Source organism: Nannobrachium achirus, assembly GCF_963921795.1.
Source record: "Nannobrachium achirus genome assembly, chromosome: 8".
NCBI lineage: Eukaryota > Metazoa > Chordata > Actinopteri > Myctophiformes > Myctophidae > Nannobrachium > Nannobrachium achirus.
This window is the reverse complement of record NC_137817.1, coordinates 48,147,272-48,166,906: the sequence shown is the minus strand read 5'-3', so window position 1 is coordinate 48,166,906 and position 19,635 is coordinate 48,147,272. Positions and strand designations below refer to the sequence as shown.

The 19,635-nt window shown below is 43.6% G+C and overlaps 2 protein-coding genes and 1 pseudogene across 3 annotated transcripts in view; 2 read left to right on the top strand and 1 right to left on the bottom strand.

Annotated features, from left to right (window-relative positions):
- The window catches only part of ryr1b (ryanodine receptor 1b (skeletal)), a gene marked incomplete at both ends in the record, with an annotated part of 160,502 nt that overhangs the window by 23,337 nt on the left and 117,530 nt on the right, over window positions 1-19,635 (bottom strand). Inside the window, 4 exons of the mRNA XM_080730859.1 lie at window positions 14,642-14,746; window positions 14,925-15,053; window positions 15,530-15,618; window positions 16,257-16,337. Of these exons, the coding sequence (XP_080586985.1) occupies window positions 14,642-14,746; window positions 14,925-15,053; window positions 15,530-15,618; window positions 16,257-16,337 (404 nt within the window). The remainder of the gene's footprint in view (window positions 1-14,641; window positions 14,747-14,924; window positions 15,054-15,529; window positions 15,619-16,256; window positions 16,338-19,635) is intronic.
- On the top strand, window positions 935-5,298 carry LOC308289402 (solute carrier family 15 member 2-like; annotated as a pseudogene). Its single transcript has 3 exons — window positions 935-3,026; window positions 3,719-4,558; window positions 4,657-5,298. The product of its transcript is annotated as a solute carrier family 15 member 2-like (transcript).
- On the top strand, window positions 7,445-9,550 carry LOC308289401 (solute carrier family 15 member 2-like; the record flags this gene model as incomplete). Its single annotated transcript, XM_080731094.1, has 1 exon — window positions 7,445-9,550. One exon carries the CDS (start codon window positions 7,445-7,447, stop codon window positions 9,548-9,550), a length of 2,106 nt encoding a protein of 701 aa, XP_080587220.1.

The window sequence follows — 19,635 nt, the reverse complement described above, 5'->3', positions numbered from 1 at the left end:
ACCAGAAGGCCGACTTACAGTATGTAAAACACATTCTTCGATATTACTTCTTCAGATTTTATCCAAAAATCACACAAATCAGTACACAGTATCTCTACAGTGATGTAGTCATGACGGATATGTCCGATATGTCATATTTTCTATCTAATTGGCTAACATAATATTCCAAAGTTTGCAGGATTGCTCCTTTTTGAGCAAAATGCCTCAAATCATGAATGCAGCCTGCTATGTGTGTGACATTTTGCACACACATTCCCACTAGGCCAAGAAACAGATGCCACTCTTCTCACATTGGCCTGTTATAGCGCCACCAGCAGGTCAACTTTTGCAAAACACATTTTTGGAACAAAATGCCTCAAATCCCGTATGCAGCGTCCGATTGCCGTGAAAGGCCCAAGAAAGCGTGGCACCCTTTTCACTTTGGCCTATTATAGAGCCACCAGGAAGCCAAAAAAAAACTACTTTACCTGCCAGAGACCTGTTCTCAGTGCTCGTTGCTCACTGCTTCCAGTTTTCTTTTTTTTTTCTTTTCCCACTTTTCTTGCTTTTCCGGCTTTTTCTGGCTTGGCCACTTTATCGCTGCTTGCAGCTATATTTATTATTTATTATTATCATAATTTATGACATTAATATTGTTATTATAATAATTAGTGTGGTTGCTATAGGCAACCAGACTATTGTTCTATGTCAGAGAACCTTTGTCATCTAAAGTAACCCTGTTTTCAGTTAAGTTCAATGGGGTTTTTTGGTAACCTTTTCTGTAACCCCACAGCGAGTTAATTGATGATGTAATGCCATCGTCACAGATGGACCAGGCTGGTTTATAAATACCAAGTACATTTCAAATTACTTCTTTGACGACAGTAAGACGGATTTGGATGTTCAATCAAGATTTCATATTTGATGAGACGGTAAGAACCTAACAACTGTAGTCATGGCGAAGAAACTATTTGGGACCAATTACCCGCTCAGCGCCGTGTTCATAGTGGTGAATGAGTTCTGCGAACGCTTCTCCTTCTATGGCATGAGAACGGTGCTGATTCTCTACTTTCTGAGCTACCTGAAATGGAGCGAGAACACCTCCACGGCTGTCTACCACGCCTTCTCCGGCCTCTGCTACTTAACACCTATACTGGGGGCTATCATCGCCGACTCCTGGATTGGCAAGTTCAAGACTATCATCTACCTGTCCATAGTCTATGTCATCGGCCACTTGTTCAAGTCCATGGGGGCCATTCCCACGGTGGGAGACAGCACTGTGCACGTAGCCCTGTCCATTTTGGGTCTGATTCTCATCGCTTTTGGCACGGGAGGGATCAAACCATGTGTATGTGCATTTGGAGGAGACCAGTTTGACGAGGACCAGATTTTGGAGAGGGGTAGGTTCTTCTCCATTTTCTACATGTCGATCAATGCTGGCGGTCTCCTATCCACTGTCGTTACACCACTGCTGAGAGGCGATGTGACCTGCTTCGGAGGTGACTGCTACGCTCTGGCCTTTGGAGTTCCTGCAGCTCTAATGATTGTGGCTTTGGTCGTGTTCGTTGCTGGCAGTGGGATGTACAAGAAGGACGCACCTCAGGGAAACGTCATGCTGGAGGTCTGCAAGTGCATTGGGTTTGCCATCAGCAAACGCTGGAATAATAAGATTGACCCACCAAGGGAACACTGGCTGGACTGGGCTGAGGAGAAGTTCTCGCGCCGTCTGATCGCGGAGATAAAGATGATTCTGAGGGTTTTTGCCCTCTTCCTCACTTTCCCCATGTTCTGGGCTCTCTTTGATCAGCAGGGTTCACGTTGGACACTCCAAGCCACCAGGATGAACATGAATTTTGGAATTTTCAACCTGAAACCTGACCAGATGCAAATGATCAATCCTCTGCTCATTCTTCTGATGGTGCCCATTTTTGACTTCCTCATATACCCCTTCATTGGCTTCTGCAAAATCAAGGTGACACCCCTAAGGAAGATGGCTACTGGCATGATCCTTGCAGCGTTGGCCTTTTTAGTAGCAATGATGGTGGAGGTGCACGTTGTGAAAACAATGGTGCAGCCTGCACCTCCGGGGGCATGTCTCCTGCAGGTCTATAACCTGGCAGGGAACGATGTCACTCTCAAGATCCCAGAAAGTGACCTGTTTAAGCTGCCAATCGGACACCTGCAGAACCCTCCTGGATACAAAATGCTTACATTAGGGGAAGCCATTAGGGAAATGAGAATGGAGGTCACTTTAAACGGCGTCAATGGAACATCAGAGTGCACTCAGACCTTCACAGAGCAGGAAGCCCACACTCTCATCGTATACCGCGGAGCCACTGGAGTCTCGTGTAAACTTGTGAAAGACGTCACCGAGAAAAGTGCAAGTGGGGACCCAGTTGTGAGGTTCATCAACACACAGTCTGAGAAAGTGGCTGTAAATGTTAGGGAGGAGGACTTACAGGTGCCTGCTAACTATGAGCCGTCTCCTTACAAGACCGTGCCCAGGACCCGGTACCCGGAAGTCGAATGTAGCATGGAATCAGGGAGATGCTCCTCTCTTGACCTCGGCCTGCTGGACTTTGGAGCCACCTATACTGTGCTCCTGTTGGAGAAATCAGGTAAGCTGGAGGCGCACAGGATGGAGGATGTGAAGGCCAGCGACGTCCACATCGCGTGGCAGGTCCCCATGTACGTCCTGATAACAGCCGGAGAGGTCATGTTCTCCATCACAGGCCTGGAATTCTCCTACTCCCAGGCCCCGGCTAGCATGAAGTCAGTCGTGCAGGCTGGCAATCTGCTCACCCTTACCTTTGGCAACATCATAGTGCTAATCGTGGCGGAAGGGGCGGGTCTGGAACAGTGGTTGGAGTTCTTGTTGTTTGCCATACTCTCGGTGGCCGTGTGCATCATCTTCTCCATCCAGGCCTACTTCTACACCTACGTTGACCCCGATGATCCCAGCCAGAAGCTATCGGTGAAAGAGGAGGAGGACGCCACCCCCAAGAAGAACCAAACGGACGAGGTAGATTTGAGCAAAATAGAGGGCAGCAACCAAGTATAACCATATCAGAACCGTGGTCCGGCTTTTAATGGTTCGTGAAGCGAGCACTGACATTTACTAGGCAGCCATTTTGGACATGTAAGTTGGAAATGAGTTTGTGTTTGGTTTGTTTTGACTTCCAATTAGCACAACCAGGGCATAAAGACAAACAAGACAATGTCCAATATAGTGTTGCCATTGATAAGGACACCAGCCAGGAAAACAATACAAAAAAATATATAAATAAAATATTAAAAAAATAATATAAAAGAATATAAAATGTGTAAAAAAAAGTTGTCAAGTCTTATATTGGTTTGGAGAACTATCCAATTTGCTACCGATAGCAGGGAGTAAGTGGGCGAAATACATGAAAAATATAAAGAGTGGGAGAAAGAGAGCTGGTTTAAGAGAATGTAAACCTCGAGTGTGGGACCATTCAAATTATAAGGCCCTGTGTCCAACTTGGCGCTTTCACTTATTACATCTAATTGTGCTAAAGAACTGCTAAAGAACCCACCATTATTCAGACCAAATGCGCTGAATTAATGTTCGAATATTTTTTTTTTCCTTTTTTTTTTAAGAGGGTCACTTTTTTCTCCTGCAACAGCTGGTTTCAGCCTGATCCTAGCTCTATGTGAGAAAATAAAGTACCGTAGACCCCATGGTTCATGAAAGCACAGTTATTTTCTCTAACTGCAGGCGATGTGACCTGCTTCGGAGGTGACTGCTACGCTCTGGCCTTTGGAGTTCCTGCAGCTCTAATGATTGTGTCTTTGGTCGTGTTCGTTGCTGGCAGTGGGATGTACAAGAAGAACGCTCCTCAGGGAAACGTCATGCTGGAGGTCTGCAAGTGCATTGGGTTTAACATCAGCAAACGCTGGAATAATAAGATTGACCCACCAAGGGAACACTGGCTGGACTGGGCTGAGGAGAAGTTCTCGCGCCGTCTGATCGCGGAGATAAAGATGATTCTGAGGGTTTTTGCCCTCTTCCTCACTTTCCCCATGTTCTGGGCTCTCTTTGATCAGCAGGGTTCACGTTGGACACTCCAAGCCACCAGGATGAACATGAATTTTGGAATTTTCAACCTGAAACCTGACCAGATGCAAATGATCAATCCTCTGCTCATTCTTCTGATGGTGCCCATTTTTGACTTCCTTATATACCCCTTCATTGGCTTCTGCAAAATCAAGGTGACACCCCTAAGGAAGATGGCTACTGGCATGATCAGCAGCGTTGGCCTTTTTAGTAGCAATGATGGTGGAGGTGCACGTTGTGAAAACAATGGTGCAGCCTGCACCTCCGGGGGCATGTCTCCTGCAGGTCTATAACCTGGCAGGGAACAATGTCACTCTCAAGATCCCAGACAGTGACCTGTTTAAGCTGCCAATCGGACACCTGCAGGACCCTCCTCGATACGAAATGCTTACATTAGGGGCAGCCATTAGGGAAATGAGAATGGAGGTCACTTTAAACGGCATCAATGGAACATCAGAGTGCACTCAGACCTTCACAGAGCAGGAAGCCCACACTCTCATCGTATACCGCGGAGCCACTGGAGTCTCGTGTAAACTTGTGAAAGACGTCACGAGAAAAGTGCAAGTGGGGACCCAGTTGTGAGGTTCATCAACACACAGTCTGAGAAAGTGGCTGTAAATGTTAGGGAGGAGGACTTACAGGTGCCTGCTAACTATGAGCCGTCTCCTTACAAGACCGTGCCCAGGACCCGGTACCCGGAAGTCGAATGTAGCATGGAATCAGGGAGATGCTCCTCTCTTGACCTCGGCCTGCTGGACTTTGGAGCCACCTATACTGTGCTCCTGTTGGAGAAATCAGGTAAGCTGGAGGCGCACAGGATGGAGGATGTGAAGGCCAGCGACGTCCACATCGCGTGGCAGGTCCCCATGTACGTCCTGATAACAGCCGGAGAGGTCATGTTCTCCATCACAGGCCTGGAATTCTCCTACTCCCAGGCCCCGGCTAGCATGAAGTCAGTCGTGCAGGCTGGCAATCTGCTCACCCTTACCTTTGGCAACATCATAGTGCTAATCGTGGCGGAAGGGGCGGGTCTGGAACAGTGGTTGGAGTTCTTGTTGTTTGCCATGCTCTCGGTGGCCGTGTGCATCATCTTCTCCATCCAGGCCTACTTCTACACCTACGTTGACCCCGATGATCCCAGCCAGAAGCTATCGGTGAAAGAGGAGGAGGACGCCACCCCCAAGAAGAACCAAACGGACGAGGTAGATTTGAGCAAAATAGAGGGCAGCAACCAAGTATAACCATATCAGAACCGTGGTTCGGCTTTTAATGGTTTGTGAAGCGAACACTGAAGTTTACTAGGCAGCCATTTTGGACATGTAAGTTGGAAATGAGTTTGTGTTTGGTTTGTTTTGACTTCCAATTAGCACAACCAGGGCATAAAGACAAAAAAGACAATGTCCAATATAGTGTTGCCATTGATAAGGACACCAGCCAGGAAAAAAAGACAAAAAATAATAATAATAATATAAAATATTTAAAAAATAATATAAAATAATATAAAACTTGTAAAAAAAGTTGTCAAGTCTTAATATTGGTTTGGAGAACTATCCAATTTGCTACCGATAGCAGGGAGTAAGTGGGCGAAATACATGACAAATATAAAGAGTGGGAGAAAGAGAGCTGGTTTAAAAGAATGTAAACCTCGAGTGTGGGACCATTCAAATTGTAAGGCCCTGTGTCCAACTTGGCTTATGCAAAAGAACTGCTAAAGAACCCACCGTTAATTATTCAGACCAAATGTGCTGAATTAATGTTCAAAAGAATATATTTTTTCCCCCTTTTTTTTTAAGAGGGTCACTTTGTTTCTCCTGCAACAGCTGGTTTCAGCCTGATCCTAGCTCCATGTGAGAAAATAAAGTACTGTAAAGCACCGGTGTTTATTGTTGTTATCTGTGAAATATTTCGGTTGGGCTATTTGTACTAATAACGGAGATAACCTATTAGATAGTGATAGCCATTTAAAAATGGATATCACATTTAGTATTATTAGTATTATTAGTGGCCAAGCCACGCAGTGGCAAAGGCCACTCATTGATATTGTACTTCCATCAGTTCTATTCTTCCGCCACTTTTTCCCTAGTGGCTTGACCATCCAGTCGCTTTTTACAGACATGACGGATACAGAACCAGTGGCTTTCTAGTGTAGTGGTTAGAGCATAATGCCTTTCATGCAGAAGGTTGATGGATTAAATCCTGCCTGGGGTTGATATAAACATAAAACCATGACATCTTGTAGACATGTACAGCATCATAAACTGTCCAGGTGAATAGTATCACAGTATTTTATGTCTGTTGCATATATACAGTCTTTTGCATACATGTTGTGTAGAAGCCAATTTGTGCTTTTACCTATAACTCCACCGATTAGTGTAAAACGTTGTATGCATACTTCCCAGAAGCCAAGGAAAAAACTGTGCCCTGCATTTTTCACATCTGCCTTTTATAGCGCCACCAGAAGGCCGACTTACAGTATGTAAAACACATTCTTCGATATTACTTCTTCAGATTTTATCCAAAAATCACACAAATCAGTACACAGTATCTCTACAGTGATGTAGTCATGACGGATATGTCCGATATGTCATATTTTCTATCTAATTGGCTAACATAATATTCCAAAGTTTGCAGGATTGCTCCTTTTTGAGCAAAATGCCTCAAATCATGAATGCAGCCTGCTATGTGTGTGACATTTTGCACACACATTCCCACTAGGCCAAGAAACAGATGCCACTCTTCTCACATTGGCCTGTTATAGCGCCACCAGCTGGTCAACTTTTGCAAAACACATTTTTGGAACAAAATGCCTCAAATCCCGTATGCAGCGTCCGATTGCCGTGAAAGGCCCAAGAAAGCGTGGCACCCTTTTCACTTTGGCCTATTATAGAGCCACCAGGAAGCCAAAAAAAAACTACTTTACCTGCCAGAGACCTGTTCTCAGTGCTCGTTGCTCACTGCTTCCAGTTTTCTTTTTTTTTTCTTTTCCCACTTTTCTTGCTTTTCCGGCTTTTTCTGGCTTGGCCACTTTATCGCTGCTTGCAGCTATATTTATTATTTATTATTATCATAATTTATGACATTAATATTGTTATTATAATAATTAGTGTGGTTGCTATAGGCAACCAGACTATTGTTCTATGTCAGAGAACCTTTGTCATCTAAAGTAACCCTGTTTTCAGTTAAGTTCAATGGGGTTTTTTGGTAACCTTTTCTGTAACCCCACAGCGAGTTAATTGATGATGTAATGCCATCGTCACAGATGGACCAGGCTGGTTTATAAATACCAAGTACATTTCAAATTACTTCTTTGACGACAGTAAGACGGATTTGGATGTTCAATCAAGATTTCATATTTGATGAGACGGTAAGAACCTAACAACTGTAGTCATGGCGAAGAAACTATTTGGGACCAATTACCCGCTCAGCGCCATGTTCATAGTGGTGAATGAGTTCTGCGAACGCTTCTCCTTCTATGGCATGAGAACGGTGCTGATTCTCTACTTTCTGAGCTACCTGAAATGGAGCGAGAACACCTCCACGGCTGTCTACCACGCCTTCTCCGGCCTCTGCTACTTAACACCTATACTGGGGGCTATCATCGCCGACTCCTGGATTGGCAAGTTCAAGACTATCATCTACCTGTCCATAGTCTATGTCATCGGCCACTTGTTCAAGTCCATGGGGGCCATTCCCACGGTGGGAGACAGCACTGTGCACGTAGCCCTGTCCATTTTGGGTCTGATTCTCATCGCTTTTGGCACGGGAGGGATCAAACCATGTGTATGTGCATTTGGAGGAGACCAGTTTGACGAGGACCAGATTTTGGAGAGGGGTAGGTTCTTCTCCATTTTCTACATGTCGATCAATGCTGGCGGTCTCCTATCCACTGTCGTTACACCACTGCTGAGAGGCGATGTGACCTGCTTCGGAGGTGACTGCTACGCTCTGGCCTTTGGAGTTCCTGCAGCTCTAATGATTGTGGCTTTGGTCGTGTTCGTTGCTGGCAGTGGGATGTACAAGAAGGACGCACCTCAGGGAAACGTCATGCTGGAGGTCTGCAAGTGCATTGGGTTTGCCATCAGCAAACGCTGGAATAATAAGATTGACCCACCAAGGGAACACTGGCTGGACTGGGCTGAGGAGAAGTTCTCGCGCCGTCTGATCGCGGAGATAAAGATGATTCTGAGGGTTTTTGCCCTCTTCCTCACTTTCCCCATGTTCTGGGCTCTCTTTGATCAGCAGGGTTCACGTTGGACACTCCAAGCCACCAGGATGAACATGAATTTTGGAATTTTCAACCTGAAACCTGACCAGATGCAAATGATCAATCCTCTGCTCATTCTTCTGATGGTGCCCATTTTTGACTTCCTCATATACCCCTTCATTGGCTTCTGCAAAATCAAGGTGACACCCCTAAGGAAGATGGCTACTGGCATGATCCTTGCAGCGTTGGCCTTTTTAGTAGCAATGATGGTGGAGGTGCACGTTGTGAAAACAATGGTGCAGCCTGCACCTCCGGGGGCATGTCTCCTGCAGGTCTATAACCTGGCAGGGAACGATGTCACTCTCAAGATCCCAGAAAGTGACCTGTTTAAGCTGCCAATCGGACACCTGCAGGACCCTCCTGGATACAAAATGCTTACATTAGGGGAAGCCATTAGGGAAATGAGAATGGAGGTCACTTTAAACGGCGTCAATGGAACATCAGAGTGCACTCAGACCTTCACAGAGCAGGAAGCCCACACTCTCATCGTATACCGCGGAGCCACTGGAGTCTCGTGTAAACTTGTGAAAGACGTCACCGAGAAAAGTGCAAGTGGGGACCCAGTTGTGAGGTTCATCAACACACAGTCTGAGAAAGTGGCTGTAAATGTTAGGGAGGAGGACTTACAGGTGCCTGCTAACTATGAGCCGTCTCCTTACAAGACCGTGCCCAGGACCCGGTACCCGGAAGTCGAATGTAGCATGGAATCAGGGAGATGCTCCTCTCTTGACCTCGGCCTGCTGGACTTTGGAGCCACCTATACTGTGCTCCTGTTGGAGAAATCAGGTAAGCTGGAGGCGCACAGGATGGAGGATGTGAAGGCCAGCGACGTCCACATCGCGTGGCAGGTCCCCATGTACGTCCTGATAACAGCCGGAGAGGTCATGTTCTCCATCACAGGCCTGGAATTCTCCTACTCCCAGGCCCCGGCTAGCATGAAGTCAGTCGTGCAGGCTGGCAATCTGCTCACCCTTACCTTTGGCAACATCATAGTGCTAATCGTGGCGGAAGGGGCGGGTCTGGAACAGTGGTTGGAGTTCTTGTTGTTTGCCATACTCTCGGTGGCCGTGTGCATCATCTTCTCCATCCAGGCCTACTTCTACACCTACGTTGACCCCGATGATCCCTGCCAGAAGCTATCGGTGAAAGAGGAGGAGGACGCCACCCCCAAGAAGAACCAAACGGACGAGGTAGATTTGAGCAAAATAGAGGGCAGCAACCAAGTATAACCATATCAGAACCGTGGTCCGGCTTTTAATGGTTCGTGAAGCGAGCACTGACATTTACTAGGCAGCCATTTTGGACATGTAAGTTGGAAATGAGTTTGTGTTTGGTTTGTTTTGACTTCCAATTAGCACAACCAGGGCATAAAGACAAACAAGACAATGTCCAATATAGTGTTGCCATTGATAAGGACACCAGCCAGGAAAACAATACAAAAATATATATATATAAAATATTAAAAGAATAATATAAAAGAATATAAAATGTGTAAAAAAAAGTTGTCAAGTCTTAATATTGGTTAGGAGAACTATCCAATGTGCTACCGATAGCAGGGAGTAAGTGGGCGAAATACATGAAAAATATAAAGAGTGGGAGAAAGAGAGCTGGTTTAAAAGAATGTAAACCTCGAGTGTGGGACCATTCAAATTATAAGGCCCTGTGTCCAACTTGGTGCTTTCACTTATTACATCTAATTGTGCTAAAGAACTGCTAAAGAACCCACCATTATTCAGACCAAATGCGCTGAATTAATGTTCAAAAGAATATATATTTTTTTTCTTTTTTTTTAAGAGGGTCACTTTTTTCTCCTGCAACAGCTGGTTTCAGCCTGATCCTAGCTCTATGTGAGAAAATAAAGTACTGTAGACCCCATGGTTAATGAAAGCACAGTTATTTTCTCTAACTGTTATTATTATTTTTTTTTTTAAGAAGTACTTTTTTTGGGCTTGTTATGATGGACTTGGTCACTTGTTTCTCCCACAAAAGCTGGTAATACTGGATTCAGCCTGAATCTGTCGCAAAGGAAGCCAAAATATATCTAAATCTTTTAAAATGCTGTTCTAACTAATGGACCATGTCACCATCTTGTTCACAGCTCCAGCCATTACAGCGCTCAACCATTGTTCATTATTCCATCAATGCTCATCTTGCCCCGATATGGCAACGTGGCAGGGCGGTGTACAGTATGTGAATTATTATGAATTCACCAAATGTGAAACATATTCACATTAAATCGTAACAGAGCAGCAACAAAAAAAGAGGAAAAACACAAAATGTACTTCCATTAAAAAATGTCCGGGCTTAAGTAAACTGAAGCGAGGCTACAATGTCAGGCCTACATCCTGGCACAAACAGCTCAAGGTTTGTTGTCCAGTCGACAACCGGGGGAAAACGTGTAAAAGAAAGTCCGCCTTCCGGCGTTTGTTTTACGCCAGGGTTCCATTGGATATAAGCTTTGCATGACGCAACGTGATTGGCTAGTGGGACGCTTGATGAAATTAACTCTTCTCACATTGACACTGCTGCACAAATCACAGCACTGCTCGGTAAGAGAGAGAGAAACATAAAATAGCCTAAGACCTACCCGACACGGCCAATTTGCATCAATTGGCGGCACGAACCCAGCCAGAGAGATAAAGGGAGTGCTAGAGAAATATTGGACACGGGCCCTGTGTCCAGCTTGGCGCTTTCTGAAAACGCCAAGGTGCTCGCTCGCCTAAAAACGCCCTCAGGCGCTCCAGTTGAAATAGTTGATCTTCCGGCAGGCAGAGGAGAAGCGCCTTGCATGCACGCACGTTTATTACATCTAATTGTGCTAAAGAACCCAAAAGTATTCAGACCAAATGCGCTGAATTGATAAACCATGTAATTTCTCCATGCATGTTCAAAAAAATAGTTTTTTTCCCCCTGTTTTTTTTCAAGAGGGTCACTTTGTTTCTCCCGCAACAGCTGGTTTCAGCCTGATCCAAGCTCCATGTGAGAAAATAAAGTACTGTAGGCCCCATGGTTAATGAAATCAGTTATTATCTCGAACTATTATTATTTTTATTTATATTTTAAGAGTACGTATTTTGGGCTTGTTATGATAGACTTGGTCACTTGTTTCTCCCACAAAAGTAGGCAACAATTGTACAGTATGTGAATTATTATGAATTCACCAAATGTGAAACATGTTCACATTAAACCATAACAGAGCAGCAACAAAAAAAGAGGAAAAACACAAAATGTACTTCCATTATAAAAATATTAATTATATATAATAAAATGAATGTAAAAAGTTGAAAAGGGGCACGTTTTCAGACGGACAACAAGCTTGAATGCACCGCGGTGGATTGGTGTGTTTGACTGTCAGTGTCCCTGTGCAGCCCTTGTGTTTCACTTGCCTTGCACTTTTTTTTAACCACTTTTTTTTTTTTTTTGAGCGGTGCTCCTAGAACAGGAGCTATAGCTCCAGCATCTGGCTTTGTCCGGTCAAAAACCAATGGGAAAACATGTTAAAAAAGGACATATATTTTTTCTGACCAATTCATGGGTTGCATTTGTAGTCCTAAACCGACCATGTTGAGGACCAACGCAGGTTTTCTTTTTTTTTTTTAAAGATTTGTTTTTGGGCTTTTTGCCTTTATTGGATAGGACAGTAGTCTGACAGGAAATGGGGGAGAGACAGGGAGTGACATGCGGCAAAGGTCACCCGGATCGGGAATCGAACCGGCAACGCCGACAGGCATTGATGCCGAAATGGCAATGCCTATATGGTATGCGCCTGGTCCACTAGGCCACCAGGCGCCCCCCCAGCGCAGGTTTTCTGATTGGCGTTGAACATTAGTTATATGCCAATCAGACAACTGAAACACCTGTGTTGGTCCTCAACATGGCTGCTGTAGGACTACAAATGCAACCCATGAATTTGCATAAATTGTTGGTCTGAACCCAGCCAGAGCCTGTAAGTTGAACTCGACCTGCCTGTCTGGATAACTGACGCTGAAGCTACAGACCTTCGGAGTCACTCCCTTCAACATGAACCATGCCATAATCTGAGTGCTGGCACAGGGCCCAACAAAGACATTGAGGCTGTACAGGAGCCTCAACAGTCAAATAGACAAGCCAAGAAGAGAATAAAAGAAAAGCAGGGCAGGAAAAACACAAGAGGGCCGTGCAGGAACACTTAGAATTGAGTCATGGCAGGGTCACATGCAGTGAGAAAACACAAGGGAGGAGATTTCATAATGAAGTCAATGGCATTTGGATCGGCCTGAAACCTTGCCCAAATACTAGAGATGGACAATTAATCGGTCATCATATCGGTATCGGCCGATGTTGGCCTTAAAATGCAATATCAGAATTGAATCGATAAATATAAAATATCAATATATTAATAATATATAATACTATATTTAGACGATATTTTATTTTATGATAATTATGTTGAATTTCTTATTTTTTAAGCCTGAAAAAAAGCCTTTTGTGATGATGAAGGCTGCAGATTCTATCCGTGTTTTCTGGAGAAGCTTTCAAAAGTTTCAACACGTTGGAACATTTTTAAATAGAAATACTACCTACCGAGCTCTTTATGTTGGGATATGGGCCATCATTTCAATAACGACACATCCCTAGTTTTGGAATAAAGAGGCATTGCTTATTCAATGTCAGTGTTTTTTTTGAGCGGTGCTCCTAGTAGGAGATAAACTTCAACATCTGGCTTTGTACGTTTGTACTGTACGCCCAGGGTCACATTGGGCAAGCTTCGTGGGCACTTAATGAAATTAACCCATGAATAGCACCGCTCTCTTCACACTGGGTGTGTTTTTTAACACAGAATTAGATCATAATCGACGGGTTCAAGGAAGTCTAAGATCCACATGAAGCCATGGCGTTCCTGTGCGCTGTCTTTTTGAACCATGTAAACCGCTCCTACATTTCTCTTTGTGTGCATAACGGATCATAAAGTAACTGACGTCACAGACATAATGGCCCATACTAGGAGATGTGTCATGTTTGCGCCGCTCACTTTGCACTGGTGCGATTTCTTTTCCCCTGGCTGTCATCCTACACTTTATTTATTTATTTATTTTTCCACTTAGAGCTTTGCTTGTGTTGAAACCTAGACCTTTAATTTTTTTTATTTTTCACTTTTTATATTCTTTGATATATTTAGCTAACATTATATATATATATATATATATATATATATATATATATATATAGCCTAGGAACTTTGACAGAATACTGTACCAACAATATTGTTCCTAGCCAGGCTGACAGGAATACGAAAATGCACTGTAGAAACAGTGAGTTGTATAGAAAGTGTTAAGTGTTAATTTTTGTTATTTTTTATAGAAGATTGTTATAAGATAAGAGCCAGCAGCTCTAGCATAGCTCAAGCAAGTAATTGCCAATATGGTTAAAGAGGAAATATTTACACAAAACACATTACTATGGAAAGAAAGAAAGAAAGAAAGAAAGAAAGAAAGAAAGAAAGAAAGAAAGAAAGAAAGAAAGAAAAAGATAAAACTGACACTAAAACAATTATGCAGAATCATAGTGTACAAAGACAAAATGAGATAAATGTTTCAGATAGTTTTAAAACCACTTGTTCCTTACAATTTCATTACTTCAACACATGCTTTAATCTGATGGGGAACACATGAACAACAAAACGCACAATTAGATAAATAATCTGTATGATCAAATTAATTCAAAATGGATAATTGTATGACGAGCATTAAAAATGAAGGAGAAAAAGATTATACATTGTGGGGGTAAGAATAAGAAGATTTGTTAAGATTATAATTTTTTGGGCTTTTCTGCCTTTATTGATACGGTATTAAGTGAAGACGGGGAGAGACACGTATGCAGCAAAGTTCGTCGGAAACGGGGACTCGAAAGCGCGAAGCGCTGTCAGGCGACATTAGAGCCTCGGTGCTCGGACCGCTTTTCCAGCGTTCCAAAGACCAGGATGAGTTTGACTCTTGCAGAAATGTAATGCATCAGCTCACACCGTACGACTTTCCTGAACAATCTACATTGGTCTATGTCGTGTGGAAAGTGGAAATTAACCTCATACGTTACTTTTCAGGATTCAAAAAATCGAAAATGGCAAAAGTAGCACATCTGCTTCTTTTGATACTTTTATGTGATGCTGTATTGTGTTCAAGTAGGACATTCATTTATAAAAAAAAGTTAGAATATGGAGATAAGAGTCACTGCCCGACAGCAACGATGCTGTCCTAGCATGTGTATGTATATCAGCTATGTGGCAAGCAACCCCACGCACACAGAGTGTAGGAATGTACAGTACTATACGTCACTAGTCTTACCTGAGCCAGTTTCATCATCAGGTGAGCGAAGACGTGCAGGAATCCCACCACCGCGTCCCACAATCTGCTGTGAGCCAGAGACTGCTGGTTGCCCGTGCACGGACCCTGACAGAGAGAGAGAGAGAGAGAGAGAGAGCAATTAAACATAATATTCAAGAGACAGGCTAATACAAAACATACATTAACAACTTCAGCTCTATATATACTGCTGAAAGAAATGAAGGGAACAAAATGTTCCCTTAATTTATTTCAAATAAATTCAAATAAGTGGTACATTCCTTACCTGGATGTACTCTGTCAAGCTGTTGAAGACCTGCTTCGCCACGGTCATGGCCTTGGAGAAGTTCCTCTTGCCCGGCTCGTCGATGATGTCTTTCCCTGAGTAGTACCAGTAGAAGTCACTGATAGACTCCTACATCAACGAGGAAGGAAGGAAGGAAGGAAGAACCATGACACGGAGGACGGCAGAGGACATGAAACAAAGGAACACATTTTGTGGCATCGATTCCTTTCACCAGCGCTGCGACACGCGTTGTGAGCTTGTAGATCTGCTACTGTATTTTCAGGAGTGCAACACCTGAGCGCAACCAAACATAAACTGGATCTTTTCTCCACTAACTCCCTAACATTTTAGTCTAGTTTTTATTTGTTGACGAAAGTGACAATTCGTTTTATTTTTTATTTTTTTATTATTTAGTATTCGTCACTGAAAAAAGGTAGTAGACAAATATTTTTCGTCATAGTAGTTCTATGACGGAAAGTCGGAAAGGTTTGGTGGTCAGAGACAGTATGGACAGGCCTATAAGTTAAGGCATAAGAGCTGGCAAACGAAATACAACCATATGAGTATAAATTAAGCAAGAATGTGTGTGTGAGCGGCAGTGTCACCTGCAGACGAAGCAGGTAGTCCACGGTGCAGATGATGACATTGATAGTAGTGGTGCTTCCAGTCTGAGTCCTCAGGTAATTCTGGAAATCTGGAGGTGCACAACGGAAACAACAGACAAAGTCATTAAATACTCCAGCACAGGATTAAAAGGCCTGTTTTAGCATATAGTTATGCGGCTTCATTAGGCTAATAGAGCAGTGGTAGACAACCGTAGGCAAGGGTGGCACAGGGGAGGGTGATCACTGGCACACTGGTGTAAAATTAAACTAGTCCTGTGCCCAGAGGGGGGTGTATACAGGGGTGTGCACAGTATCTGAGGGACTGAATGTAGGAGTCTCAGAAGTAGTGTTAGAGTGCCCGTTGGGCAGATCTTTATGCCCAAACATGGTGTTCCGTGCCCAGGCCAGTCTGTGATGTCAGTGTTATGACGTCAGAGTATGATGTCAGAGTACTGCAGACAGACGGCGGACATACTTTCATTAAATAAATAGTTAAATATTCAAAAAGGACTAGTAAGTCAGTTAAATTAGGTCTGCTCACATCTATATACAAATTACATCCTGCACATAATTTGACATTCAGTGGGAGATAGGTGGGGTCATTGCTCAGTTGGAGATATTTATCTAATGTTGATATAATGGCACACTGACTATCAGGCAAATGAAAACATGGCACTTCGTGTCAAAAGGGTCGCCGACCCCTGGTATATAGAGACGTGTCACTCACCGTTATTGTGACCCTCGCACAGTAGCTGCAGGAAGCGGAAGAGGTCGCAGGTGAATTCATCGTCCGCCATCACTTTCTCGTCTGGTGGCAGAGGGGCGTGCGAGATGGACGTTAATGTGGGATTATCTCATTTTTTTTACAGTGCAGTGTGTTTGGTGTGAAGAGTACAGCCTATAGCCTACAACAGTGGTTCTCAACACCAGTCCTGTCTGTGGAGCCAGACCCGAGGGCTGCAGGACCGAAGAAGTAAAGATGGGGGGCCATGATTTTTTTACCCAGCTGAAGTTAGCCACACCCACAGTATTGGGTGTATGGTAAAAGGGGAGTGGATGATTTTATGATGCCATTAAATCTGTGTTTTTCGATCGGGCCTTTTGACTCAATGGCTTCAGCTTTCAGGAAGCAACCAAGAATACACAAGGAAATGTGCACATAAAAACCCACCTGGGGTCTATTAGAGCAATGTTAACTCCATAGACACATACAATACAGAAAAAGTACAAAACTATGGCACCACCTCTTTAAGATGAAACCATCGTGTCCATGTATTCATTTATTCATCTTCAGTCCATGTCTTTTGTGTCCATGTTGTGGAAATTCACTAAATCCGGATGTAGACGGGGTGTTTACTTTCACACGGAAATGAAAAATTCTAACTGCGGCCGAAAAAAAGTAGGGCACTTGATGGGTAATTCCCATCACGTTCCTGGACGTAATTGGCATCGGAAGTGTTAATAAACATTGTAATAAATACTTTATGCTTCCAGTCGCTAGTTTAAAGTCTTGTTTCAATCACCATGATATGCGTTTTGTTAAAATATGGTCCCATGTATTTTAAAATTGATGATAAAGAAGGCTATGCTATAGGAGGGGCGTGGCTAGTTTGATTGACAAACTCCCAACCAACAGCATTTATTAACCCACCTACCACTCTAACCAATAGAATTTTGGTTTCATTTCCATTTCAGGACAGGAAGTAGAAAGATGGCACTGAGTGCCGGGCTATGAGCTTGTAGATCAACATTCAAGTAGGCCCTGATCCAGAGAGGGTTGGGGAGGGTGCTGGTCTAAATTGGAAGCCAGCAGAAGCCTAGATCCCATCACGACCAGAGTTTAGAACCACTTTTGTCAGCTGGATTAGAGTTCGTGGGGATAAAGAAAATCTAGAAGGATAGGTTTGTTTAACAGAAAATGCCAGCGTCTTTTACTTTTTACGGTGTGCCTGTTTGTATTTGGCAGAGGATACTTTTCCATGACCCTGTCAGGGTATCTTGTGAGCTGTGCCATGTATGGGTCCAGAGTAGGGATGGGACAATAAGCGATATTATCGTATATCGTGATAAAAAAACACTCAAGATAATCATGATATCGTCTTCCGTCATGCATTGGGTTCAATTCACCTTTTATTTGCTGAGCTGCATATCTGGTATCACTTGAACCCTCTAGAATTGGTAAAAGGTACTTATGTCGTATGAGATAGTCTTTTTTTTCACTCTCTATCAAATGTCTTGATAGAGAGTTGCGATGCGCTGTGAGCTTGTAGATCGGCTATTTTTTGGCAAATGTTCTGCCCAAGGATAATGGATTTTGATTATCGCGATAATATCGTAAATCGCGATACACAATAACAACATTTTTTGTCACAATAATCGTGATATGAAATGTTCATTATCGTCCCATCCCTAGTCCAGAGTACCCACTGGCTGAGAGAACCACATGTCTACATTTATGAATGTAGCTGAATGATGATTTGGAGAATCTTGAAACACTGGCACATTCCTTTACTGGACAGGGGAGGGCGGGAGACCTACCTGTATCACAGGTGTGCTGATGTAATTAATGGTTCAGGCGGATTCTTTTTTTAAATACTGTCAACTCATAACACACCACTGCTAAGCCCCTTGTTAGAATGTGTTAGTAAGTGCCCACGCAGCGACAGACACAAAAGACTTCAACGTGGACAAAAGACATGGACTGAAGACACGTATAAATGAACGGATAGAGAGACACATATAATAACTGGATATGGATCCAAAACAGACGGACAGACTTGTGGACACACAGAGATGATGTGGGCTGGGATCCAGCCTGATTCGCTGCGTTCCTCTTTTTCCTCACTTCACTTCTCAGTCTGGCCATCGGGGTCCATTTGATTGGTATTTCCATTACATAGGCAAGTCGGGAAGTGACTTGAGTAACGATACGCCGAACGAAGCAAGCAGGCTCGATCCCAGGCAAGAGATGACGAGCCATGAGGACAGCTTTTGTTTCATGCAGGACAGATCTACTGAACTCCACAAACTCTGGTTCAATATGTGCGTGTATGTGTGGGTGCCGTGGATGGGTGGATGAATGGATGGAGGGGTGGATGAATGGATGGTTGATGGCTGGAGGACGCGTAGCGCTATTCCGAGGTTCTGTTGTTTTCGAGGTCCCATGTAGTCAGAGGCTAACCTGCCAACGCTGGAGAACGCTAACCTGGCGACGCTGGTCAAATGCTAACCTTGGTAAATGCCGACCCTAACCCTAAACCTAACCCTAACCGGACTACTGGGAGCTCGAAACAACGGGACCTCGGAATATCGAGATTTTGCCATGGCTGGATGGATGGATGGATTGATGGAGGGGGTGGCAGAGACAAGAGTGTCCACTTGGGAATCTGAAGCAGTGGTGAAGCAGTGGTGTAAAGTAACTAAGTACATTTACCTGTGAGTACAAATAACTCCATTTTGAGTTATTTGTACTTTACTTGAGTGATTCCAATTTCCAATACTTTTACTTCTACTCCGCTACCTCTCGGATCCAAATATTGTACTTTTACTCCGCTACATTTATTTGAAAAACTTAGTTACTTTGTAGATGTTGAGCTCACAGGCCATTCAGTCAGCATGTGAACGTACAGGGGATTAGGGATGGGACGATATGATCATGTCACGATTATGGTGACCAAAGAAATTGTGATTTACGATGTTATCGCGATAATCAAAATATCCCCAACATCTATTATCCTGGGGCGGAACATTTGCCAAAAATAGCAGATCTATAATCTTTGAGTAAAAAGTAAAAAAAAAAGACTGTTATTTCCAGATCCGTTTGACCAATTATAGAGGGTTTAAATGGTACCGGATATGCAGCTCGGCAAATAAAAGTTGAATTGATCCCAATACATGTATGACGGAGAATAATTCCACAATAACATTATATCTCCACGATACGATTATTATTATTTTTTTTAATCACGATAAACGATAAAATCGTCCCATTCCTATTAGGGGGCCATTCAATCAGCATGTGACGGTGGAGGGAAAGATTCAGAGATGCTATACAGTCAGTATATGAAGGTAAAGGGGAAGCTCAGAGGGGATTCAGTAAAGACAGA